This window comes from Eptatretus burgeri, chromosome 1 (genome assembly GCF_056783735.1).
Source record: "Eptatretus burgeri isolate ZD-2024b chromosome 1, Ebu_testis_v1, whole genome shotgun sequence".
NCBI lineage: Eukaryota > Metazoa > Chordata > Myxini > Myxiniformes > Myxinidae > Eptatretus > Eptatretus burgeri.
The window spans coordinates 79,381,595-79,408,686 of NC_140961.1; the positions used below are offsets into that span (position 1 = coordinate 79,381,595).

The 27,092-nt window shown below is 42.9% G+C and overlaps 1 protein-coding gene across 3 annotated transcripts in view; it reads right to left on the minus strand.

Moving 5' to 3' along the window:
• The window catches only part of SNRPE (small nuclear ribonucleoprotein polypeptide E), a 75,433-nt gene that overhangs the window by 41,615 nt on the left and 6,726 nt on the right, over positions 1–27,092 (minus strand). Inside the window, exons 4-5 of one of the 3 annotated variants that reach the window (XM_085890141.1) lie at positions 24,698–24,776; positions 13,421–13,512 (exon numbers count right to left, since the gene is read on the minus strand). In XM_085890141.1, the coding sequence (XP_085746267.1) occupies positions 13,421–13,512; positions 24,698–24,776 (171 nt within the window). Of the gene's footprint in view, positions 1–13,162; positions 13,513–18,325; positions 18,558–24,697; positions 24,777–27,092 lie in introns of those variants that run through there. The other 2 variants (XM_085890131.1, XM_085890150.1) reach the window with 2 other exon arrangements.

Here is a 27,092-nt window from a genome sequence, read left to right on the forward strand (position 1 = left end):
TCTGGGCCCAGTCTTATTCCTGTTCTTTATCAATGATCTGTCTGACTGGAAAATCCGACATATATATTTGCTGATGATTCCACCCTCTGCCATAACATCCCTCATCCTTCAGACAGGCAGGCTGCACCCTATTCCCTCTCTTCATACCTTGAAAAAATTCACAATCTGGTCAAACTCTTGAAATATGTCTTTCAATCCTGACAAATGTCACACTCTCACTATCTCTCTCCGAAAGGACCACATGACAACCCTCCCATCTACATTCTCAGCAATCCTCTTGAGGAAGTTCAGTCCTCAAACCCTTAGGTCGATCAGTCATGATCTTTATTGAGCAGAGCGCATTTCAAAGTTGGCCAGCTCTAAAGCCAGTCGGTGACTGGTCATTCTCTGCCGTGCAACTTCCTTCCTTGACACACCTGAACTCTTATCCACCTAAAAGGCCTTCTTTTGCAGCTTGATGGAATATTGTTCTCCCCTCTGGACTGGCACCCCTGCCTCACATCTTGATGCCATGGAAACCAAGGCCTTCAAATTTATTGGAATCTCCTGCACTGAAGCTGGGTCGATGGGTTTATCTCTTTTTCCATCACAGATATGTCGGTGGTCTCTATCTTCTTCTGCCTCCTTTCTGGTCTGGCATTCTCTGCACTCTCCATGCTTTGTCCGCCTCACTCTCCCCCTCGCCACATGTTCCTGCACGGCACACGTGGTCCACCATCAATCTCCTCCTGGTGAAACTGCCATAATTCAGAATCTCTGCTCACCTCCAATCATTTGTTCCTCTTTTTTTTCCACCTGTGGAACCAACTTCCACGTTCTCTTCAACCTCATTCTTCCCTCCAGGTTTTCCAGACAGCTGTTCATCACCATCTCAGATCATGCGAACACCGAAAACCATCTTTTATACCCCCGTTAAATCACCTCCTCTCTTATGTTTCCAGTGTTTCCTTCCTGAGTGTTTGCTTCTGCATCCATCTTGTGCACCCCGATAACCCAAATCCATACCCGCATCCCTTGCTTGTCTATTTTGTCTGTTGGTGTCCCCGTCCCCCTCCTCTCTTTCTGCTGTTGTGTCCTGATCCGTTCAGTGTTCTCGCTCTTCTATGAGCCTTGAGTAAGCCGATTGCGGAACCAGGTCGGACATTCTAACCGCCACACCACTGAGTCGTGTTGATTTTTAAAAGGTAAGCGTGTCGTCGTGGTTGTGTGAGGGTTAAATGATACTGTGTTCGAGAATTCGTAGCACCGCATGCACGTCTTTCTCGCCTCCTTGTGAGACTTAACAAGTTAGAAACACCTTTTAATTACCCCAGGTATTTGCACCATTTAATGAAAGTGGCAGCTTCTGCTGACAGTTTCTGACTTCTTGCATGAAGGGGATTAGGATTGTAAATGCATTCTGTGCTTCCCATGTTCCCTGTGGGGGTGCGAGTACCTCGGACGCAGAACAAGCGCACCATGTCGGACGTTTGTTCACAATCATTTTGATAACATAGAGATTGTTTGAAATGACGACGGATGGAAGGGAATGGTCTGCGTTGTCCAGATGGTCATGAATGTTTTTCATTTTATTCAGGCTGTTAGGGGGAGGTGGGGAAGGGGGAGAGAGGGGCTTACACATCATATATCACGTGCAGGACAAATATTTTTAGGAGCATGAGCATCCATATTTATAAAAACCCAGTTTATTGTAACCCGCTTCATATTGGGCTTCGAGCCCCACCGGTGGGGCAGGTAAACAGCTCGTACCTTCGTCTGATTTAAAATGACATTGGAGGACAATTGGGTGAAAGGGATTAATTTGAACCCAGACTCATGTCAAGGGGAAAGAACGAATCTGAACCGAAACACCAATTAAATTGTCCGACCTTTAGTTTTTGCATCTCGCACGCGATCTTCATTTCCGTAACAGTAATGTGGATCGTCATTTGCCCTTTCACAAACAACTGAAATTCTCAGACATGAGATGCCCACGGCAAAGAATTAAACTTGCAATTGTGCGTTTGTTTTTATGACGTCATAATAACCCAACAAAAGGGTTTTTAGCGATAATAAATAAGTTGTGTAAATTATCACCCATAAGGTCAATCTTTATTGTACAGTAATAACAAAGGTTAGTGGAGTGGGAATAAAGAGGGGAAGAAGGTTGGGGTTGGGGTCGGGTTGATGGGGTAGGAATAAGTTAAGGGAAGGTAGGGGGTAACGGTTGGAGCATTTGGGAACGGTGCACCAACCTGCACAAGATTGAAATAAATGAGTGCCCTCTGCTGGGAAAAGGATAACAAACGATTGAAACAAAACGAGGTAAGGTGCATTGTACCTGAATATCGTCAACGGGGAGACCGTTTCAGTGACATCTCCAGATTGGTGTCCAGTCGAATAAAAAAACATGTTCTACAATGTGTTACTTGTCTAGTGGTCCAATGAAAAGGTGTTGTGTTTCATCAGGTGGGGATGTTAGAAAGTAAGCAGTATACAATGGGTTATTAGCCAGTCCGAAACAGGGGCTCATCGATTTTCGTGTCCTCGCGTGCGTGCGTGCGTGCTTGCGTCCGCAACCATATCTCAGACGTGCACGGACTGATTTTATTCATACTTAGCACAAAGACAACACGTGATGGCATACACGTGCAGCTCACTTTATTTTGTGATCTTATCAAAGATGGCCGACTGGTAGACTGGTGGCCATTTTAGTTGTAAAAAAAAACCGATATCGAACGCCTCCTCAACCATTCCTCGGACTTACATTTATCGATCTTTTTCAAACGTGGCACACCAATAAAGAATGATGCATTACATAAGCACGTCATTTTTTTTTTCGAGATCACATCCAAGATGGCCGACTGACGGCCATTTTGTTACTTAAACGTACCCCCAACCATTTTACTGACAGGCGCGGTCCGATTTTGCTCGAACGTTGCACAATCACAGTACATGATGGTATACAGTTGCACCTTACTTTATTTTGCAATCTGATCAAAGATGGTCGACTGGTAGACTGGCGGCCATTTTAGTTGAAATACATATGCACTTGGCATTTAACTCTGTGCAGCAAAATGACTAAAACAACGGGGGCTATGACATTTTCTGTCTTTTTTACTTGTTTAGTTTAACACAAGATCTCTTCTCATGGAAGAGCTAGGTGACATGGGTAAAAAAAAAAGGCACCAAACTGAGTGGGACAACTGTTGGACACGAGGAGAGAGGGGAGAGACAGGAAACAACTAGAAGGGCACTCGATAGAGCGCATACCTCCGCCATGTAATGCCTGATCCCCGAGAACATATCGGGCCCAATACATTTTTGAAATATCATCCTATACAGTACTATATCTTTTTTGTCCCAATCTCTCAACGGTGAAGAATCACTTTAAAAATTAAATAATTCTCTTATCCAGATCTGGATTCGAACCTTCACCAAAATCGAACCAATTTGTCCTTGCCACACACCCAACATGTCCATGAAGTTTCATCTGAATCCATCCACAACTTTTTTAGATATCGTGCTACATATCGTTTTCGGCCCGATCTCTCAATGTTGAAGAATCGCTTAAAAATTCAAGTAGTCGGATCCGGATTCAGATCTTCACACAAACCTAATCAGTTCGTCCTCCTCACACACTGAACCTGTCCACAAAATTTCATCCAGATCCGTCCACAACTTTTTGAGATATCCCTGCACACAAACAAACAGACAGAAAAATGGGTGAAAACATAACCTCCTTCACCTTTGGTGGCAGAGGTAACTAGAACCACGTACCTCCAGCAGGCTGAACAGGTTTGTATCCCACTCATAGGCCGGATCTTGATCCAGACGTTAACCAACATCAAATCGGTTTGTACTCGTCACCGAACTGACTCATCCACCAAGTTTTGTCAAAACTCATCCACAACGTTTTGAAATATCGTGCGAGGTTTCGTTTTTAGTCCTATCCATCCTTATTATAATTCATGGACCGGTGTTTGTTTGTTTCTTTGTTTTTACGTTTATCGCTTACACGTCACAATTTTAAACCGATCTCCACGAAATTTCACAAAATGGTACACTTGGCCACAAGCAAGAAGCCTATTGTTTTTGAGGTCAATAGGTCAACATCCGCCAAAGGTCACCAAATTTGTCAAATTTCTAAAATTCTAAATTTTCATCCAATTGACAAGACGTTTGAACGGGATTTGCAGATCAGGTCACTGAATTCACCCACCATTTATTTTTGAGGTCATCGTCGGCCAAAAGGTGAACATAGGCCAGATTTCTAAAATTGTCAATTTTCATCCAATTGACTTGAAATTCGAAGAGGATTTACATCTCAGGTCATTGAATTCAACCAATTATTTTTGAGGTCACCATTGACCAAAAGGTCAACATAGGCCAAAAGTCAACAACTAAGGTGGAATTTCTAAAATGCTCAATTTTCAGCTGATTGACTTGAAATTTGAAGAGGATTTACATATCAGTTCATTGAATTCAACTAAATATTTTTGAGGTCAACATCGGCAAAAAGGTCAACATTGGCAAAAAGGTCAACAACTAAGGTGGAATTTCTAAAATGCTCAATTTTCATCTGATTGACTTGAAATTTGAAGAGGATTTACATCTCAGGTCATTGAATTCAACCAATTATTTTTGAGGTCACCATTGACCAAAAGGTCAACATAGGCCAAAAGTCAACAACTAAGGTGGAATTTCTAAAATGCTCAATTTTCAGCTGATTGACTTGAAATTTGAAGAGGATTTACATATCAGGTCATTGAATTCAACTAAATATTTTTGAGGTCAACATCGGCAAAAAGGTCAACATTGGCAAAAAGGTCAACAACTAAGGTGGAATTTCTAAAATGCTCAATTTTCATCTGATTGACTTGAAATTTGAAGAGGATTTACATCTCAGGTCATTGAATTCAACCAATTATTTTTGAGGTCACCATCGACCAAAAGGTCAACATAGGCCAAAAGTCAACAACTAAGGTGGAATTTCTAAAATGCTCAATTTTCATCTGATTGACTTGAAATTTGAAGAGGATTTACATATCAGGTCATTGAATTCAACCAATTATTTTTGAGGTCAACATCGGAAAAAAAGGTCAACATATGCAAGATTTCTAAAATTGTCAATTTTCATCCGATTGACTTGAAATTTGATAGTCTGGCAGCCATTGACTAAAGTGTGTTTTGGAGTACATACACAATTTTATTGCAGATTCTGGTAACATAGACTATACTAAACTCAAATCCGAGTGATGCCACTTTGTCACGCTTGAGAATTTTTTTTAGGAGCAAAATTCAAAATGGCCACCATCAAAACCGTTTTTTGGCCGTAACTCGGCCAAAAATCAAGATATGAGCCCGATTTCAGTGGCAAACCCTATGTTTTGGGGGTCAAGGAATACACTGATATGTTTAAATAAACCATATCATCCATATAAATAGTCTATATTGCAAACATAACGTGGTGGTATCCAGAATGTTTTTCGAACTTCATCCCTCGATTGGGTGGAATGCACACCTTGATGAATTTCGTGGGAGCAGTCGGTGTATTGATGGCGGACAGTGGATTGGAGAACATCCTTCAAGCAGCATTCGGTGGCGTGGCTCATATGTTATCGGGGAAGAAATTTCCACAAAATATTCGGGCACTGCGTCTCCTGACTGAGGAACTTCTGCGTAGCGTTATCGTTGGCATGGAAGGTCATGGGAGCTACTCCGAGTTGATCGCCCTACTTGATGACAGAGCAGACTATAGTCCTACAACTAAATTGTGGGTGAGCAACCTCGTCAAACCCGTGCTGCTGATGATGATGTTCGTCCGAGCCGAGAGAGAAGCTGACTGGCCACTGCACCTCTGGACCATCCAGCAGATGATGCCATATTTCTTTGCTGCTGGCCACTTCAACTATGCCAGGTAGAATATTTTCTTAGAAATTGTTTATATGACATGTATGTCAAAATACTTACTGACATAAAATAGATGACAGACACCGATGAATACATTATAAATGTATAATGCATGTAATAACTATATTTTTGTTTAACTCCTTATTACAGATACTCTTTGTATTATCTGCGCTCGATGGAAAAATTGCCAGGACCGTTACTTGAGGAGTTTCTTCCGGGAAACCAAGTGATGAGACACAAACCAGGGATATGGAATGCTTTGTGGTCAGATATGTTCATCGAATCGACTTTCATGAGGTACGGACACAGCCCAGGTGGGATCGTAGGTCTCACACTGAAACCATCATCCCTGAAAAGATGGGCGCTGTGTCTGCATATATGCAGCCAACTTGTGAAAGACGTTTCTCAGCTTAAGACGAATGGTTCCCAAGTTTCAGTAACAGTCCACAAAGAAGAAATGCCCGCCCAGAAACAATCAGATGCAGGAGACAGACAGAACGTACGAGAAAGATTGGCCACACGTATTGACCCTCCACAACCAGAAAATCACCCGGATGGGCTTGTGAACATTGTAACTGGAAGAATGAGTCCAAACATTGTCAACGCTGACATTTCCGTTGGCATAGGAGTCAAGCAGATGAAGGAGTATGTGGAGCAATGGCCAGACAGCCTCAACAAGCCGCTCAGCAAACAAGTAGTCACGATGGCAGTATCCCGAAAGCAGATAAAGGTCGGAAAAACACCTGTATATGACACAGGGCAAATATATTCAAGAGTGTTGGGCCTTCAGGCAGTGAGGGACATCAACCTGAAAGATATCCTGAAGTTTGAGCTCGCCCCAGTACCGCCTTCTATGTTTGAAGATAACGGTGACATGCGAATCACAAAATCGAAAGCAGTCTTGAAGCAGAAATTGCAGGTAGAGGTGTCTGACAGAATGTTTCCAGCTGATGGAGCAATCATTGTAGATGGTTGTGCTATGCTGTGGGTGATTCAATGGCCATCGAAAGGAACAATAGAGGACTATGTGCAGAATCTTCTTTCTTATTTGAGAGATAAGCTGAAGATATGCGATATGTATTTGATCTTTGACCGGTATTATGACAACAGCATCAAGAAAGTCACGCGAACCGCTCATGCAGGCAAAGATGCCAGTCGACCATGACACCAGCTGAATCTGACGACGCCACTCCCTGCACAAAAGATCGTTTTGACAGTGACAGAGAACAAAGTCCAGTTAATAAATACACTGAACAACAAAAATTTTTTACTGGAGATGTGTAAAGTGATTTAGACTAATTTGGGTACGCTGATTTCAAAAATCATAACCGTTTTGCTGTATCACGTCAGGATTTTCAGTAACAGAAATATTCCCATTGCCTAGAAGTCAGGATTTCAATGAAATTTACAAAAATTCATTTATTCATTTATTTCATCATGAATGCTTCAAAATTATAGAAATTACAGAAAAACTCCACTAGAATGTAATTAAAAATGCTTTAGGCATTTGGCTTTGCGTTTGTGCTGCTCTGTGTCAGTTTCACGATGCAGGAACCAGCAGAAATCGCCCATCATGTTCGGGTTGTGCCGCCCTTGGTAACGCGTCTCCATGAGTGAAATCTCTTAGTGGAATCGCTCGCCGTGCTCGTCCGAGACTGCTCCCAAGTTGTCAGGGAAGAAGTTCAGGTGCTGGTGTAGGAAATGGATTTTCAGGGACATCCTGGAGCCAAGTTTCCTGAAGGACTCCAGCAGCTGCTGCACTATTTCTTCATAGTTGTCCGCGCGCTCGTTCCCCAAGAAGTTGTCCGTCACAGCTTTGAAGCTCCTCCACGCTGCCAGCTCTTTGGGGTTTAGAGTTGTCGGAAAAGTTTCGTCCTTCATAATCTGTCGGATTTGCGGTCCAACAAAGACACCAGCCTTGATCTTGGCCTCCGACAAGGTGTTGCCAAACTTTTCCTTGAGGTATAAAAACCCACGCCCATTCAGATCCATTGCCCGTACAAAACTTTTCATCAAGCCGAGCTTTATGTGGAGTGGTGGAAGGAAAACCTTGGCTGGGTCGACAAGGGCGACATGCTTCACGTTGTGTCGACCAGGTACATGCTCTTTTCGCTCTTCCCAATCTTTCTTCGTCCAGTGATTCTTGTCGTCTCTGCTATCCCAGAGACAAAGGAAGCACATGTATTTCGTGTAGCCTGACTGCAGCCCTAACAACAGCGCCACCACTTTCAAGTCTCCGCAGATGTGCCAGTTGAAGTCATTGTACTTGATGGAATCAAGCAGCTGCCGCATAGTCTCATAGGTCTCTGTCATGCCGAACGCGTGAGCCAGTGGGACCGATGGTTTCTCGTTGCCATTGTGGAGCAAAACAGCCTTCAAGCTGTTCTTCCCCGAGTCGATGAAGAGGCGCCAGTCTGCAGGATCGTGATCACACCCAAGTTCTTTCAACAGACCGTTGATGTCACTGCAGAATGTCATCATGTCTTCCATCTCAAAGAACTCAGCCATGTCTCTGTGACGTGCTCTGAACAAGGATATCTTGGTGTTAGGTTCAAGTAGATTCCACTGCTGCAGCCTTGATCCAAGCAGCTCTGCCTTCGCCTTTGACAGCGAGAGATCTCTTACAAGATCATTTAAGTCTCCCTGGTTCAGAAGGTGTGATTCTTGAGTGTCAGGTTCAAAAGGTTCATCATCACCATCCTCTTCACCACTGCTTACAGCTATGTTCTGATCAGCTGGAGGTGTTGGAACGGGGTTCTCGTCATCATGAGGCACAGGTTTACGAGCAGAGACGCAGTCAGCGTACTTGATGTGACCTTTATTCTTCTTGTTGAAGCCGGCGATGCTTGTGCAGCAGAAATAACAATCATCATGATGATTCTGCGGCTCACGCCATATCATGGGCACCGCAAATGGCATGCTCGCGCGCTTGCCCACCAACCACTGAGTCAAGGTTGTGTGACAGCTTGTGCAGCAGATGTGTGGTGCCCAGCTCTGTTCTTGGTCCCCCACCTTACACCCGAAGTAGTGAAAGTAGGCGGCCTTCATTTTCACTGCTGTAGATATACTTCGCTGTTGATCTTTTTTGGTATACCGACCACAGACATAACAGAAGTTGTCAGGATGATTGGTACAGGAACGCCTACTCATCTTTATCTGAAAGAAAGAAATATAACACAAGTTAACAACAATTGTACGAAATAGACATGTTAAAGACATATGTAAATTTCATTGAAATCCTGACTTCTAGGCAATGGGAATATTTTTGTTCCTGAAAATCCTGACGTGATACAGCAAAACGGTTATGATTTTTGAAATCAGCGTACCCAAATTAGTCTTAATCACTTTACACATCTCCAGTAAAAAAATTTTTTTGAAATTTGTTGTTCAGTGATATCATTTGCAGCTACATCAAAGACCATCCTGAAGCATTTTCTACCAACACAAAGCTCATATTTGTTGTGTCCGAGGTGCATATACCACAATATTAACTGGACCTAACCCAATACCTATGGAAATTGCAGAATACCAAGTAGTAGAGAGGCCTGACCTAAGAACCACTCACAAAGAAGCCGATGTTATTATGGTACAACAAATGGTCCTTCTAGCCTCATCAGGAGTTCCGAGTATCCGGGTAATTTCAGATGACACAGATGTATTCATATTGCTGTTGCATTTTTACCAACTGAAGGAACTGGCATGCAACCTTGTGATGGCCGGTACAAGTCGTGACAGATTGTCTGTTGACATCAAGGCGACAGTGCAGAAGCATGCACATATTGTCACCCAAGTTCTGGCAGCACATGTGGTGTCCGGATGTGACACAGTTGCCTACCTATGGGGTATCGGAAAAGGCACAATTGTGAAACACCTCAAAGATGGTCGTCAATTAAATTATCTTGGTGATCTTGATGCAGAATTTCCAGATGTCATATCTGAAGCAACTGCCTTCTTTACTGCTTGCTATGGATCCCAGGAAACAAAAGACATGTCAGCTATTCGATTTGATGTCTGGTCTTCAAAGATGGCTAACAAGAAGCTGACATCAGCACCAGAGTTAAAAACTCTACCACCAACCACTGTGGCTTTCATCCAACACGTTCTCAGGGCGCACTTGTAGGTAGCAATATGGTGGGCTGCATTAGATCCAGACCCACCATTGATCGATCCAACGAGTCATGGATGGTCACATGAAGTGTCGAGCATGTTGCTCCCTGTGTCTCTGCCTCCGGATGTCATCAGAGCTCCTGATAATGTTCTCAAGATGATCAGGTGTGGGTGCAGCTCAGTGCGACCCTGTGCAACGAATAGATGTAGTTGCTCTGCCGCCAGGCTCTCCTGTTCATTGTTCTGTGGCTGCCATGGTATGGAGGAATGTCAGAACGACCAAACAAAGTCTGTATCAGCAAGCGAAGCTGTGGAACTTGAGTGAACACTAGTTATTTGATTTATGCAGCTGTCTTGTATGTGAGATTGAGTGAAAGAAAGATTGAGTGAAAGCAGAATAAAAGAAGTTCATCAGCAACCAATCAGTGTATTCATAGTTGATAGCATGTACAGACCCTTTTTTGGATTTGAATTTGTGTAAAATTTGTGTTCACCTTGCTTATTACATTTATTTGGTTATGTGTTAATATAATTAATTATAGTTTGTAGTTACCTAATCATTGTATAACTCAACTGTACTGTTGGACATAAAGATATACAATACAATACAATATACTGTTTACCACTTAAATCAGGTTCATATAGATCTTGGGCATAGTTACGGCTGAAAATAGTTCAGTCGATATTTTTTCAGTCAAAATATTATATCCAAATAGAAAAATTGCAATATAGACTATTATTATGAGTTGTATGGTTTATTTAAACATATCAGTGTATTCCTTGACCCCCAAAACATAGGGTTTGTCACTGCAATCGGGTTCATATCTCGATTTTTGGCCGAGTTACAGCCAAAAAACGGTTTTGATGGCGGCCATTTTGAATTTTGCTCCTAAAAAAAAAAATTGCTCAAGCATGACAAAGTGGCATCACTTGGATTTGAGTTTAGTATAGTCTATGTTACCAGAATCTGCAATAAAATTGTGTATGTACTCCAAAACAACCTCGGGTAAAATTCCAGTTCTGAATCCAGACTATGAAGAGGATTTACATCTCAGGGCATTGAATTCAACCAATTATGTTTGAGGTCAACATCGGCAAAAAGGTCAACAACTAAGGTGGAATTTCTAAAATGCTCAATTTTCATCTGATTGACTTGAAATTTGAAGAGGATTTACATATCAGGTCATTGAATTCAACCAATTATTGTTGAGGTCAACATCGGCAAAAAGGTCAACATACGCAAGATTTCTAAAATTGTCAATTTTCATCCGATCGACTTGAAATTTGAAGAGGATTTACATATCAGGTCATTGAATTCAACCAATTATCTTTAAGGTCAACATATGCAAAATTTTAAAAATTGTCAATGTTCATCCGATTGACTTGAAATGTGAAGAGGATTTTTGAATTTTGTTATTGAATTTGACCACCAATTATTTTTTAAGGTCAATTTTGTTTCATGTCGTGCTATGCATGACACCTTTGTTTGTGTGGTTGTGTGTTGTTTGTCGCGTGACTCCTGCAGTTCTGGGCCAATTACATCCAGACGTGCTGCAGAGGATCAGTATGACTCCAATTAATGTATAGGGTTGTTTTTATTTTTGCCGGTTGTCTTGGAGGTGTGAGGGGGAGACGACACAAATTTTCTATGTAAATGTGTATCGTGTCGTGCCATCTCCAGGTGAGGGAGGGTATTACAAATCTCCACCATTTACAGTACAGTATTCCTGTCACCGTGCTTTCCAGTGAAATGAGGTGTTTTGAATTATAAGCAGTAGGTATGTTTTTGCTTCATGCACGGAACCCGGTTGTTGTTTTTTTTTGCATATACAGAGCTGTCAGTTGCCTATACACCGCCCAAATAAAGGTATGCTTGTTGCATGCTTAAAGCAAGATCATCCATAGGGCGGGTACTCTGCGAGAAAGAATAAATGTCAGTGTCAGTCATTTTTTTGTCTCCTCCATAACTCCAAAACCAAGAAACCTAGTAGCCCCAAAATTTGCAAGCACACTAAAGGAACTCAAAGGGAGTGAATGAGTGAAAATTGGGTGCCTGGGTTAATTTAAACACCCCTTTTGAAAATATTTAATGGCCTTCTTTAATTATCCTTTATCAAGGCTTATCCGTGGTCACCTCGCTGTCTCTCACCGGGGTATAAATTCGCCATTTTTTTGGCCTGCTCAACAATGCCTTGAATTGGAACAGGCCGCAATGGTTTTTTTCACGATAAAGTTTTTTTTGTTCATTTTCCTTACTCGAATCTTTGAATGCCTGATCATCACAGCTACGAATCGCTGGAGGGGAAGTGAAAGTACATGGAGAAGTGCATGGAGATGCCAGCGTTCGTTGCTTTATTTCATTTGCTTGCTTTATTTTATTTGCACACATGCCATAACCTTGAGAATCTCTTAACTTGAGCCGAATTTCAACATTTAAACTTCTTAATTGACCACAACAGCCATTCCGACTGCTATAAAAAAAAAGTGTTCATTTGTCCAATTCAGACATTGCTTCACATTCCACCGCCGATTCAGACATTTGTCCAATAAACGCCGATTCACACGCAAATTACGGGTGGACGTGGGACCTCTCACCCCCTCCATGCCCAGCCATCACATTGGTGGTGAAAGATGGACGACCGTTAAATATTGTCGCAGATCCGGGGTTCGAGGCTTGCCACGAGTGGAAGCACTTGGGTCCCTCCTGAATGCCCAGTTCTGAGGCCGCCAGGCACAGATAACTCCACGCACCGCAGGTTGCTAAGCAACCACGAACGCCGATTGGCACGGCCTATCCGGGCAGGGTTACACTACTTCACGTGATACCTTACCTATGGATGGCCGGCTAATTGGGGTCAGTGCCCTCAGCGCACACTCGGATTACTGCCAGACGTTACAGTGAGTGTGCACTGGCTGACAAAACAGATTATTGGGGTAGAACGTCCCGTCTAACCTTACCTGTGCACTGCATCAAACCAATAAAGGAAAAGACAACCGAGAAAGATTAGAAATAGCAGCAAACAATTATTTATTACAAACACATAAGGAAGCAATCATTTAAAATGTATTCATAAACAAGAAAGGGAAAATGCACATCAGAACAGATTTAACCATAACACGTATTCTTCTTCAATCTTACTTAAACAAAAGACTTGGCCAACATTCACTCAGGGGAGAAGAATAAAACAAAAAGGACTTGAAAATAAAATAAAAGTAATGTTTGGAGAAAAGGAAAGCAGTCTTTCCTTCTCTCCCTCACCTCACACAAACATACAGGATAATGCAGAGAAAAATGGATGGGGAAGATGGGCAGTGGCGATGTAAAGCGATGGGGACACGCAGCCCTGTCCCTGAGGTGCCCGGACCCAGTAAGTGAGTCCTCTCTGGCATCCCAGAAATGTGAGATAGATGTGCGACTCACCCTTCTCTGCCTCAGATTCTTCCTCCTCATGCCCCTGTGAATGAGGTGCCGCCGTTCACCCTCCTCATCCTTCATGGCTGACGAAGGTAAGACTGATGGGGATGAAGGAGGGATTTTTTAAAGGATGTTTGGAGGAGGGGAGATTATTGGTGGACCGTTGAAATGGGCCAATGGGGGATGGAATGATTGAAAGCAACAGAAGGATTGAACAGAACAATGGTTTGAAAGAATAAAGATTGAAAGTAATCGGGAAATTGAGCAGAACGATGGTGTGAAGGAATAAAGATTGAAAGAAACAAGGGGAGGGGGGAAGATATCACACGGGACAAATACAGCCAAGCCAACACATGCCCCCCGAGCATCCCTTTGACAAGGGACCAAGGACTGTCCATACAAAGACTCATGAAATAACTGGTCCTCGGGTCACCTACATGTCCATGTATGCTTTCCCCCTGGGGTAAGTTTTCCAAAACCATAACAATATGATAGTCTGCTTTCAGCAAAGAAGTTGAACCCCACTTGAAATTCAAATCCCCTACCCACCCATTGGGATGGCAAACAGCCAGCATTTTCATACTACTGTAGATATTTGACTTCTGATTGAATTTGCTTAAGCTTTCATCATCATTTCAATATTTTGAAACATTTTCAGGAGCTACGCACAAGCATTTGGTTGATTTCTCATCATATGCACAAGTCACACCACTGCCAAAAGTCAATATTGGGGCGTCTGTCTCACACAAAATGGGAAGGTCATGACTCTGTGTATGCTGAAAAAAGTGTGTACAAAAACAAAAACAAAACTAGAAAGCAGCTGAAAATGCAAAGCTTGTCCATCTGTATTCGGACTTCATCTTCCGTATACCAAACGGTACCTATGACCTTTTGACTAAATTATTAATTTTTCTTCTCCATATTCTCATTATAAATTTTTGTTGAAAATTTGATGACAAATGCTCAAATGGTTAAAAAACAAAGTTACGGCCTGGACACACACACACACACACACACACACACACACACACACACACACACACACACACACACACACACACACACAGTTGCAAAACTCGACAATGTTCGACACAAAATGAACGTGACCATCCAGTTGGTATTCTTGACGTAGGAGCTGTAGAAGCAACATTCGGAATTAATTGATTTATTTCTGCACAAGATAAGTGAGGTTTGGTCGGTGCATCAATGGTACACACAAGAGATAGTGGGCAGGAGGCTGGATGGGTGGTGTACAAATCACAATCGTCAGTACATATTCACATTCCATTTGAAATATTGTCCCGAGGCGCTCATTTATGTGTGAACATGAATGTGAAAGGATTTTAAAAACTTTTCCATTAATGAGATATTTTGATATTTATTGAGCCACACTCCCTGTTCCCTACCCAATTTTCACTTCATTACATATGATGTCGTAGGTTAAGCGCCTATCTGGCTCTATGATGGTGGTGTGGCTGTTTGGCAAGCCAGACTCATCGGCATACCCGCTTGCATAATCTTTCGAGGTACGAGACAAGAAATGCGTTTGAAAAATGCTGCCACAGGCACACAATCATGGCAGACAGACGGAGCCCAGAAGGCGCATTTATATTTCTTTGTCAACATAACAATTAAAATTGTATCGTAGTAAAACACGTCTCAAAGAGTGTAATCCAACAAGTTCATACCCCACCAACATAACACTCATTATCATCTTCATCAGCTTGTCTTCAGTCCATTACACCACCACATGTACAACTCATGTTTGAGGGGAGGGCATCTGCACACTCGGCATGCTTGCCAAGTGCAGGTCAGGGAGAATGTTTGGGCAGGAGTTTGTAATTTGCTCACGATGCCGGTGATAACACACAAACTCGTGAAAGACACCGTGGGATCTTTTAACGTCCACCAACTAATGTCGGCAGACAGATGGGACGCCCAGTTTTCACATCCATCCGAGGGACGGCACACACATTGATGAATCACCATGAATGCGAAACACCAGAATGGTAGTTTATTGCTGGGATTGGGAGTGTGACAAGATGCAGATCCAGCCCATCAGTGCGAAACAAAACGTAAACTGTTCAACCTGGTGGAGGGATCCGCTCTACTGAGTGCGGTTCTAGTTGTCTGCGTGATTGTAATAAACAGTTGTCCGCAATGCTGGTACTTCTGAGGATCTGCAAAAGGATGTCTGGCAGTTCGTTTTTGTTTTACCATATCGACTATATTTTCGCTCCGAGTTTACTTCTTTTTTTCAATTTGATTTCTATTGTGACTGATCTCTGGCTTGTCTCAAAAATAAAATAATAATAGCCTAAATGTAAATAAATACGTCTTGTATAATACACTTGTCTGTCCGTCTGTAACGCTCATGGGAGTTGTTATTATTCACAATCGCTATGCCCTCCCTATAAGTTTTCCCTTTAGTTAAACGACTAAAGCGACTGTGAAAAGGATCATCAAATATTGAAAGGTTGATACTGATAGGCGTCACAAGCCTTGTGAAGGCCACAGTAGTTATATGTCTCAGTCTTAAGTTCTTCGGCTTTAGACCTCTGGTGTTAGCCTATGGGCCAGTGCAATTTGAATCCATCCGAGTGAAAAAACCACAATGTATTTTATAGACATGCAGACAGTGGGCATGTTTTTGCTTCGAACCACGTGTTTTTAATTTTAATTTTTGGAGTGATCTATTGTCTTATGCACCACCCAAATAATTATATGACATTCTCTCGAGCAAGGGCTTTTACTGCGGAGGTTCCATGTCTCCTTGATATTGTTACCGTTCTCGGAACCGTATGCATACAACAGAGAGTTGTCCCGAGTCAGTTATCCCATTAATATACGTGTAGATAGATCCCTTCCTTGTGTAATGGGAAGACATGGGGGTGCGTTGTGATGGGCGAAAGTTAGGTTATTAGAAAATTATTCCCCTTTTATTTTATTCCCTCCTTTTATTTTCTGAAGTGAAATCGTCTCGCTTGCTACCCTAGTTTCGCTGGCCACAGCATACCACCGTCTATCCAGTGACTCGTTTTCAGAGGCAAAATCCCGACGTTCGCTATGGAAGCCGCATCGGCATCTACCTTCCCAAACCCAGACATGTGCGGCATGAGCGGGCCAAACTAGCGTCTGGCCGAAACCCCGCCCAGAGAGGCGGACCACATGAAGGCACGGTCCAATCAGGATGCTCGGATCGGACGATGACGTCGGTTTCGCCATGGCTCCTCCCCGAGCTCCGTGATGTATAAAGTACGGAGCAATCCTCAGAGTTGGGGTGAAGTTGGGGTGGATGGAAAGGAAGAAGTCAGTCAGAGTTGTTGGATGCGAAGGTATTGAGTTGAATGGGAAGGTTGTCGTTGGATGAGAAGATTGTTGTTGTGGGAGGCCATTGGAAGGAGAAGTGCGAAAGGGAATTGAAGGAGTTGTTGCGAAGGTGTTCCGGCTGCTTGGCTCTGCTTACGTCTCACCTCGACGGCCAGCCTACTGGTCCCCACCGACACGACCTCGACCAAACCTCTTACCTGGTCCTGTCTACTGCTCCATTCTCAGCCTTGGACTCCACTCTTCTCCACTCAGGCTCCTGCTACAGACACGTTACCACTCGTGCGGCTGTGGACCGAACTACACAACTTTTGTTGGGTGCCGCACCACGGAGCAGCCCTCCCCCGAAACGCTCAGGTACCGAAAAACTGTAACCTCAACTCCCTCCCTCGCTGACGACAAAAGTTCCTTTCACAATTGGGTTTACTTTGTCCGAGTGCGTGTCTGAGTGTTGGCGCCTGTCCGTTAGATAAGCCTGTATAAGATCTTTTATTGTTGTGATTGTTGCTTTATTAATCTCGCGTCAAGTCTGCACTGTGTCTGCTTTTGTAAGTTGCTTGTAAAATTGTCGCACCCCACACCTCTCTCATCTTTCCCTGCATTACATCCCCAATAAACCTTTTGTTGTGCCACATGCTTTTCCTCACTTATTGTAAATAAATAATAATTGAAGAAATGTTCCCAGCTCGCCTTTGTCTTTTCCTCCATTGGTCCAGCATGGTTCGAATCCAGGTTTAGCTGGGTCTTTATTTCCAACAATCCATTCTCTTTAGCCGGTATGTCCTTGGCAGTGCCGCTTGACTGCATCCGATCCAGAAAAGGTAGTCAGTAGTTTGTAGAGTGATCCGGTTTGGACAAGGAGTAACGAGGGCGTGGTTCCCCGGTGGTTAAACCGCATGGTTAATTAGGTAACCTGATTCTAGACAGGAGGACCCTAGGTCACACGGTTGAGATATTGGCATCCACGGTCGGTTAAGCGACCCGCCGCGTCACGGAATTATCCGTGAGCGACGGCCTACAATTCCGAAGAGTCTGGTGGGAACTCGAGGTAGCTCACCCCTTGTGGTCTTCCTCGCCTCCGACCCTGGGTCCACAACAATATATTAGATATGGTGGTCGACTCATTCTACATTCTCTGACATATTTTCAGACTATTTTACCTCGTTTGTATAAATATTTGAACACCACACGCAATTCACTCCAATATCTCAATTCTCTTGCAGAAAAACAGAAAATTCCTAACATCTGCCCATTTAGACCACTCGATACAACACTCCGAAACCACGATAAACACATTGGATGGCCCCAATGACAGCGCTTGACACCAAACCTGCAAATGCTGAGGATGAGCCTGTGCATCATGAGAAAACGTTATGGGTTGCTGTAAAGTTAAACATGTCAAAATAGAAATAAAAGCAGAATTGGATGGGATGACCATCTACCCTTTTATTGTTGAATTGTCTATTTATAAACAACAGGTTTAGCAGAACCACATGATTGACAAAAGTATTTTGTGAATTTGTCGAGACGACTGCAATCAAAGATGCAGGTTCTTAAATATTGCAAACACCACAAAAGCAGTCATCTGTTTGGTCGCAACTTTGGACAAAATTTTTATTGGGAAAAAATAAAAATAAAAAAAGGAAATAAAAATAAGAACCGAAAGCTCCAGATGAAATAGAGCACATCAAAATTGTTGAACAATGAAAATAATAATAATCCCAAAACAAAGAATTTCCCTCTCCATACATGGAAACTTCTCAGGAAGAAACGTTCTGAATCAAAGTGATGTTGTCACCTTTGAGCATGGTTCGACCTACCGAATACATTGGGCCAACAAGAACAATCATGAAAATGTGCTGCCACAAACAGTAGGAAATTGAGCTTGTATTTGAAAATTCATACTAAAAACAACTATATATATATATATATATATATATATATATATATTATATATATATATATATATATATATATATATATATATATATATATATATATATATATTATACATGTCAACCTTTCAAAACAAGAAGCCTTCAGATTTTAGGGCTTCCTTATAGAAATGGACTCGTTCTTTCACAGTTTTTCCACATTTAACACTAGATTGTGCTTCATAAAGTGAAATAAAAAGATGAACAGAGAAAATGAGAAGCACAAGAAACTGCTAAACAAAAGAAAAAGGAGGGGAAGAAGAGATTTAACTTTAGGCAGCCCGATACGCCTGACAGCTCAAGGAGGACCATCAATCCATCCAAGCAAAAAGTTAAAACGTTTCAAACGATCTCTTAATTACCGATTAACCGTCAACACTTAACTGGGTCTCACCATCAGCCAGGATATGTCAAGGGGCAAACCACATTTCAAAGTTGGCCTCCAAAACAAAGGCATCCTCCGTCGTACAAATCCCTTCCTTGGCACACCTGAGCTCCTTTCCACCAACAAGGCCTTCATCCACAGCTTGATGGAGTACTGCTCTCCCCTCTTGGCTGCTTCCCTGCCTCATATCTTGCTCAGCTTGACACCGTGGAAACCAAGACCTTCATGATTATTGGAATCTCCCATGATGAAGCCAAGTCCATGGGCCTATCACTTCACTACAGACAGGTCAGTGGTCTCTGTCTTCTACCACCTCCTTTCTGGTCTGGAACCCTCTGCTCTTTCCGTGCTTTGTCGTCCCCCGAGGTTTCCGCAGGGCACACATCATCCACCATCAACCCCTTGTGGTGAAACTACTTGAATCCAGGAGCAATACTCACGTCCACTAATTTGTTCCTCTTTTTTTCCCCAACCTGTGGAATCAACTTCCACATTCTCTTCAATCTCATCCTTCCCTCCATGGCTTCAAGACAGCTGTTTACCACTATCGCCAATAGTCTCCAATCCAAAACTATGATCTTTTACTACCCTCGTTAACCCCATCCAAGTCTCTCCTCCTTCAAATTTTCCTTCCTTGGAGTTTCCTTCTGTATCTATCTTGTCCTCCCAATGCATCCTCTATGTCCATCTTTTCCACCCCATGCATGTGTTTTGCGTCTTGATTTTGTATGTTATGTCCTAATCCATTCAGTGTACTAGCTCTTCCACGAGTTTCGACTTTGTATTTTAAAAATCAAACAAAAAAAAAAACCACAAGCTTTCAATCACGAATACAGTTTATGAATTTGCTTTGCTCGTGTTTCTTTGAAAACCGTTTACTTGTGTTTCCAGGTGTCAAAAGTGACACGGCCTGTTTTCAAAATTGGAAAGTTTACATGAGTGTGCCGTTCCCTTTCCTCAATTGTTCTTGGTATTGGCATCTAGTACGAGTGATAAAGGATTTTGACTCTTGTTATGACCAGGACCACAGTGGTATTTTGGCATTTTGTCAGTCTATTTGCTTTCTTATTATCACCGCAATCTAGTTAACACTGCATCCAGTCAAACTGCCTTGGGAGGCCAGTCCTATGAGCTGCAGCAATGGTGCTCAATATAAAATTATCACCAATCAACATATTTGTGCATGCGTGCATGTATAAAGGGAGAGGTGAGGGTCATGTACCCACTTCCTCCCCAGAAATATTTCACACTCGTTAATGCACCACAAACCCATCTCCTTCAAATTCCCTGCTTTCCTTCCTCAAAGTCCCTGTCATGTAAGGACCTGAAAGTCCCTGTAGTGTCCATCTTCTTTACCCTGTGTACCCCACCCCATCCCTCTCCCTTCCACAGATGTCATTTCTCTGTTTCCCACTGTTTTGTCCTTCCCTCTCTTGCTCCCCTTGTTGTAAGTACGTTCTGAGTGTGAGCTCTCATTCGAGCCTCAACATTGCATACAAAAATAAAAAAGGGTTCGTTCCACCTCCAGAATTTATGGAGAATCTGGCAAATCAGTTGTGCCTTTTTTGACGTCATCCCTGCAGCTGACAATACGTACCTAATAATGCTCTTTCCAGTTGGATGAGGAAAGGGAGGTTTGAGGGGGATGGGGTCAGTGGCATCATTAACTTTTTATTCCATCTTCAATTGAGTTTTTGCTATCTCCACAAACCATTATACAAACTTAGGTACCTTTTGCACCATGAACCAAGTTTCACTGCCACTGTCTCCTTCTCCTTATATGATGATGATTATTTACTTGTGCCGTATTTTGCCTCAATATGAGTGTCAAGGCAGCAGTAGCATAGTGTGCAAACAGAAACTGTTGCAAACACAAATTTAACTTGAACTTCCTTGAAGCTATTTTTCTGCACTTGTATAAGGGGGTTCTGTTTTTAAATATATAAAGAGAGGGGTGATAGCATGTTTATGCTTGGTGTTGGCTTAATGGTTATGGTGGTGGACTTGGGGTCCTCGGATCCTGAGTTCAAATCCCCCCTGGCTGTTGAATTAATACCAGGTGAGGTTGACTCTGCCCGTCATCCTTCCGAGGTTGGCAAAATGAGTGCCAGCTTGCTGGTATCCTTTGTCGGAGTGGCGACCCATCCAGGATTGTGCCCAATAGCCAAGGAGACTACTGAGGCAGCCCCAATGCCCTGCCCAGAGTTTGGTCCCAATGGATGGATGGATGGATGGATGGATAACATGTTCAGAAGAAAGAGTCAAGCCAGAGCACATGCTCTGTCGATGCATCAGGATGGAATCGGTGACCAGCTATACTTTGACCAACTGAAGTCTTGAACATGAACTTTTGTCAAGTAATGCTTAAATAAAAAAGAAATAGAATTACAAAGTGGCAACCGCGAGAAGGCCTTGGAGGAAGCAGAGGGAGACCAAAGAACCAAAGGAGAAAAGAATGATAGTTTTATTACTGGAGTCCAATGGCCTCAAATTGCATTGAATAGAAAATAATTGACCATGTTGAGGGAGGCCTTCATCCTGCTGTAGACCAAGTCAACTGGTCAAGTCAAGCCAACATTCATGATAAAAGTCTAGCTGCATGTACAATGCAGTCTGATAGTACTGCAGCATGGCAAACCAATTGTTCGACTTTTCATAAAAGCACCAAAATTGGTACATATGTTGACTAATGTATTCTGAACAATTCTGGATATGGAGCCACTCGAGATTTTGCCATGGTCAGCTTTGGCGATCATTTTCCAAAATGGCCGCCATTCTACTTTAACAACATGGGCTATCTGTCATTGTTATTCTCTTTGTAGGTTTCTCAGAGGTGATAAATACTCCTTCCTTCCATGACGAGGAAAAGGAGCTGGTAGTCACTGATGGTGAAGCAGTCATCTGCCTTCCAAGGCAGGAAAATGAAAGCTCTCTGGCTCCATGCGGTCAAGAAGAGGCGGACACTTGCATCATGCTACATGTGGCCCATGCTGCAGAACATGACCACCGTCGGATTCAAGTTCGAACCGTAGACACCGACGTCGTCGTCTTGGCGGTAATGGTAGCTCAGGCACTACCATGCGTGGATGAACTCTGGATTGCCTTTTGGATGGGCAAGAACTACCGCTACATCCCTGCCCATGAAATAGCTGCCTCCCTCGGTCCACAGAAGGCACGTGCCCTCCCTGTCTTCCACGCCATGACCGGATGTGACACGGTATCAGCATTCGTGGGGCATGGGAAGAAATCTGCCTTGGCCATATGGAACTCGTTTCCAGAACTGACAGATTCTCTTGTGACCCTGACCACCACGCCAGTCGACATCCAGGATGACACAATGCACCGCATTGAAAGGTTTGTGGTGCTCCTCAATGACCGCACCAGTCCATATACGGATGTCAACGAGGGCCAGAAAGAAACTCTTCGCCAAGAGGAACTTCGTCCAGCGCATCCCACCTACCTACGATGCTTTGGAACAGCATGTGAAGAGATCAGTCTTCCAGGGTGGCTATGTCTGGGGGCAGGTCTTGGTCCCTCAACCCGTGCTTCCATCACCAACAAGCTGTGGCTGGCGGTAAACAGAGGATGGGTCCTACGAACCGTTCTGGACCACACTCCCTGAGGCTTCAAAAAGCTGCTTTGAGCTGGTGGCGTGCAGCTGCAAAAAAAGGCTGTAGAAACCGCTGCAAATGCAAGAATGCTAATCTGCAATGCACTGGACTGTGTGCTTGTGAAGGAGAATGCCAGTAGACAGACGCAGTAGACACAGACCGAGATATCGGTCGAGCTTAGAATGTGCAAATGCAAAGTCGCATTGCCTGTAAAAGTGTTGACTTCTTTATCCAGAGCCAGTACACTTGAGCTCAGAAATTCATATTGTACTAGACTGAGGTATGCGTGTACCAAGTGTCCTGGTAGAATGGTAGTAGACAGTAAACCGTAGCCGCTTCAAAGTGAAGTGTGCAATAATTTGACTACATTTTCTGAGTTTGTCATTATCACGATTATCAGTTCCCTTTTCAAAATAGAGTAAAGTATGTAATCTATAATGAAATTTTTGTTAATTCCAAACCCATTGAATGTGATGAATATCATTTGACTCTTGTTCTCCAAGCAATAATGGGTACTTTTCAGCAAAAAGTTTCAGGAGAGCAGCAATTTACAAATCAAATAATGCCTTTTTTACCGAAAATACTGGCTCATAATATTTGGTGCACCAAATAAAAGCACCAATTTTGGTGCTTTTATGCAAATTTGAACAATTGATCTGAAATATCAGACTACGCTGCAGGACTATGATAAGAGGGGGAGGGGGAATATAAATAAAAAAGGGGGGAAGGGAGGGCGCTGCAGCGAAAGCAAAACAGTCACACAAAGTATAAAACACGAAGTCCTCTCCATCAAATATGTAAACTAGAATGGGCACTCGGTAGAGCGCATACCTTCGCCGCCGCTACTTTTTTCCGGGCACATTTGAAAAACGTCATTTAAAAGCGTCCATGACGTCACAACCATCAGTCCGATGGACGTCAAATTTGGTGTTAGACGTCATTGAGGGCAGTCCAACAAAATGGAATGATAAACACTGAAAAAAAAAATCGAAAGTTTAAAAATGACGTCATCTTGTGACGTCATTTTGACGCACTTCCAATGACGTCACTACCAATCGCGGACTACCATCCTGAAAGCTCTTATTTCACAGAACATTTTAACGTTGGTTTCATGTCAATAGCTCTATTAGATCTGAAGTTATGCCTACAAGTATATTTTGACCTTGAGTGTGACCTTGACCTTGACCAGAGAGTTAATTTGCAAAACCTGTTCATAAATAAGCAGATATTTTGGTACTGATCATAATGCCTGGATTTGGGACAATTTCCTTTACAAATTACATAGATATTTGAATATAAAATATCAGGACATTTTAGCCACAATTGAAAAACGTTATGTTCAAACGTCAATGACGTCATAACGGTCAGTCCGAACGACGTCAAATTTGGTGTGTGACGTCCTTAAGGTAATTCCTACAAAATGGTATGATCAAAACTGATGAGGTCAAAAATTGAAAATTTACGTCATCTTGTGACGTCATTTTGACGCACTTCTGATGAGGTCACGTCAAATCAGACACCACGTACCCGAAAGGTATTTCGTCATGGAACAATATGGCGTTGGTTGCATGTCGATAGCTGTCTTATGAAGGAAGTTATGCTCAAAAGTTTGTTTTTGACCTTTTCATGACCTTGACCTTGACTTTTGACCCGATCGCTCCCAAAATCTAATCAAATCATCCTTGGATAATCACGAATCATCCCACCAATTTTCATGCAATTCGGTTTTATACTTTCTGAGTTCTGCGAATAACAAACAAACACACACATTCACAAATAAATAAATACACAGCGACCAAAACATAACCTTTCGCAGAATGCGAAGGTAAAAACAAACCAAAAAGAGACCATTTCAATTCCAAATAAAAGTTAAAAACAATCCCATAGCAAATACTCATATGACAAATGCTTTCGTGCAGAAACTGTCATTGCAAATCTATTTTGAGTTCAACATCAAATCAATAAATTAAAAGAAAGGCAAAAATGCATCACAACATCAAAGAAAACTTGTGCACAATCCACCTACCCAGAGGCTTTCTCGCCTTCGTCTTCATGTGGATCTCTTCAGCATCATCGAGCACGAGGTTCATGTACTCGTCGAAACCCTAAAAGCGAATGCAATGATTATACAGGATGGACACGCACGCACGCACACCTTCGCTGACGGTAATACGAAAGGGGGGAGGGAGAAAGAGGGGGGGGAGAGGGAACGGGATGAGTGAAGAAGTGGAGGGATAAGGTGAGAGGAGGGAGGGGAGTGAGAGGAAGGGAAGGCAGACGTGCGGTGGAGCGTTAATTACGATTCATACCGTATAATCAAAATGATTCTGCATTGAACAACAGTGAAGATTGAAACAAAATAATGTCTGAAATCAATTTTCTACCGCTCACACAATAAACACGGCCCGGAGACAAACTTCTGTCCGGACGTGTCCAGAGCAAAACAACGCCCAGACATAACCACCATCCGGATATGTCCAGAGACAGAGACAGAGAATATGCAGGAGGAGGGTACTGCACTGTATTGGAAAGGGGTAGAGCAAGGATGTGTGAAAGAGAGTGAGAGTGAGAAAGTTAGCAGAAAGAATATGTTATGCTTTATGAAGAGAAAAAAACCACACACACACACACACACACACACACACACACACACACACACACACACACACACACACACACACACACACACACACACACACACACACACACACACACACACACACACACACACACACACACACACACACACACACACACCAATTTTTGGGAATCGGCAGGTTGGAGTCGGTGTGATTACCAACTACAGCACATTCTGTAGACTGGTGTTGGCTTCGTGGTTAGGGTTGCGGCTTGGGATCCTAGGATCCTGAGTTCAAGCCCCGTTGGCCGCTGAATTCAAATACACCAGGAGGTTGACTCAGCCTGTCATCCTTCCAAGGTCGGCAAAATGAGCACCAGTGTACTGGTAAGGGGGACACTGCATCAGCGGCATAGCCGCGTCCCAACCAATGATGTAACCAGCAACGAGAGAGAGAAAGAGAGAAAGAGAGAAAGAGAGAAAGAGAGAAAGAGAGAAAGAGAGAAAGAGAGAAAGAGAGAAAGAGAGAAAGAGAGAAAGAGAGAAAGAGAGAAAGAGAGAAAGAGAGAAAGAGAGAAAGAGAGAAAGAGAGAAAGAGAGAAAGAGAGAAAGAGAGAAAGAGAGAAAGAGAGAAAGAGAGAGAGAGAAAGAGAGAAAGAGAGAAAGAGAGAAAGAGAGAAAGAGAGAAAGAGAGAAAGAGAGAAAGAGAGAAAGAGAGAAAGAGAGAAAGAGAGAAAGAGAGAAAGAGAGAAAGAGAGAAAAAGAGAAAGAGAGAAAGAGAGAAAGAGAGAAAGAGAGAAAGAGAGAAAGAGAGAAAGAGAGAAAGAGAGAAAGAGAGAGAGAGAGAGAGAGAGAGAGAGAGAGAGAGAGAGAGAGAGAGAGAGAGAGAGAGAGAGAGAGAGAGAGAGAGAGAGAGAGAGAGAGAGAGAGAGAGAAAAAAAAAGAGAGAGAGAGAGAGAGAGAGAGAGAGAAAAAAAGAGAGAGAGAGAGAGCATTCTGTATACAACCAAAAATCCTTGAGTCGCTTTCACCGAAAAACATTACATTTGTGTAGACGTTTCAGGGAGATGATCACAAACATTATTCTTTATAAACAGATGTGTGTGATGGGTGAAAAAAAATTTTGCCTCGGTAATTTAGAAAATACATCAACACTGCAAACGGCTCGGAAATCGGGTGTGAGAGCACGAACCACTCGCTCAGGGTGACGGAGCACGAATCACTCGCTCAGAGTAACGTGGCGTGGCAAAAGCGTTCGCAGAGAGTGAACTATTCGCTCAGAACGACACTGTCAACATTGGGTGCTCGACAAGTGGCTTAAGGGATATGAACCCATGCAAGGGATCATGCAAGCACTCCAATTGAATGGTTGATAAGGAATGGCGAAACCTCCAAAAATAGACATATCTGGCAGATGCTATGGATCAGCACTCCCTCTAGGTGTGTGGGCATGAGGTCTAACAGTGAATGCATTAAATCATACAGCTCAATGAAGCTGGTTAATTTTGTTGCGTTGCTAAAAAAATTTGTTCACTTAATATAATTCTCCAAACAGTAGAAAAAGATAAGTTTAATGGTTTGGAAATTTCACATTTTCTTGTGTATGAATGGTGGAGGAAACATAGCCTTGCTTGCTTAAAGTAAATAGGTATATCGACATAGTTATAGTAAGCCTGGTGTTGGCTTAGTGGTTAGGGTGCCAGCTTGGGATCCTAGTATAGGGTCCTGAGTTCAAGCCCCGTTGGCTGCTGAATTAATGGGGTTGACTCAGCCTGTCATCCTTCCGAGGTCGGCAAAATGAGTACCGGTGTGTACTGGTAAAGGGGCACTGCATTAGCAACAC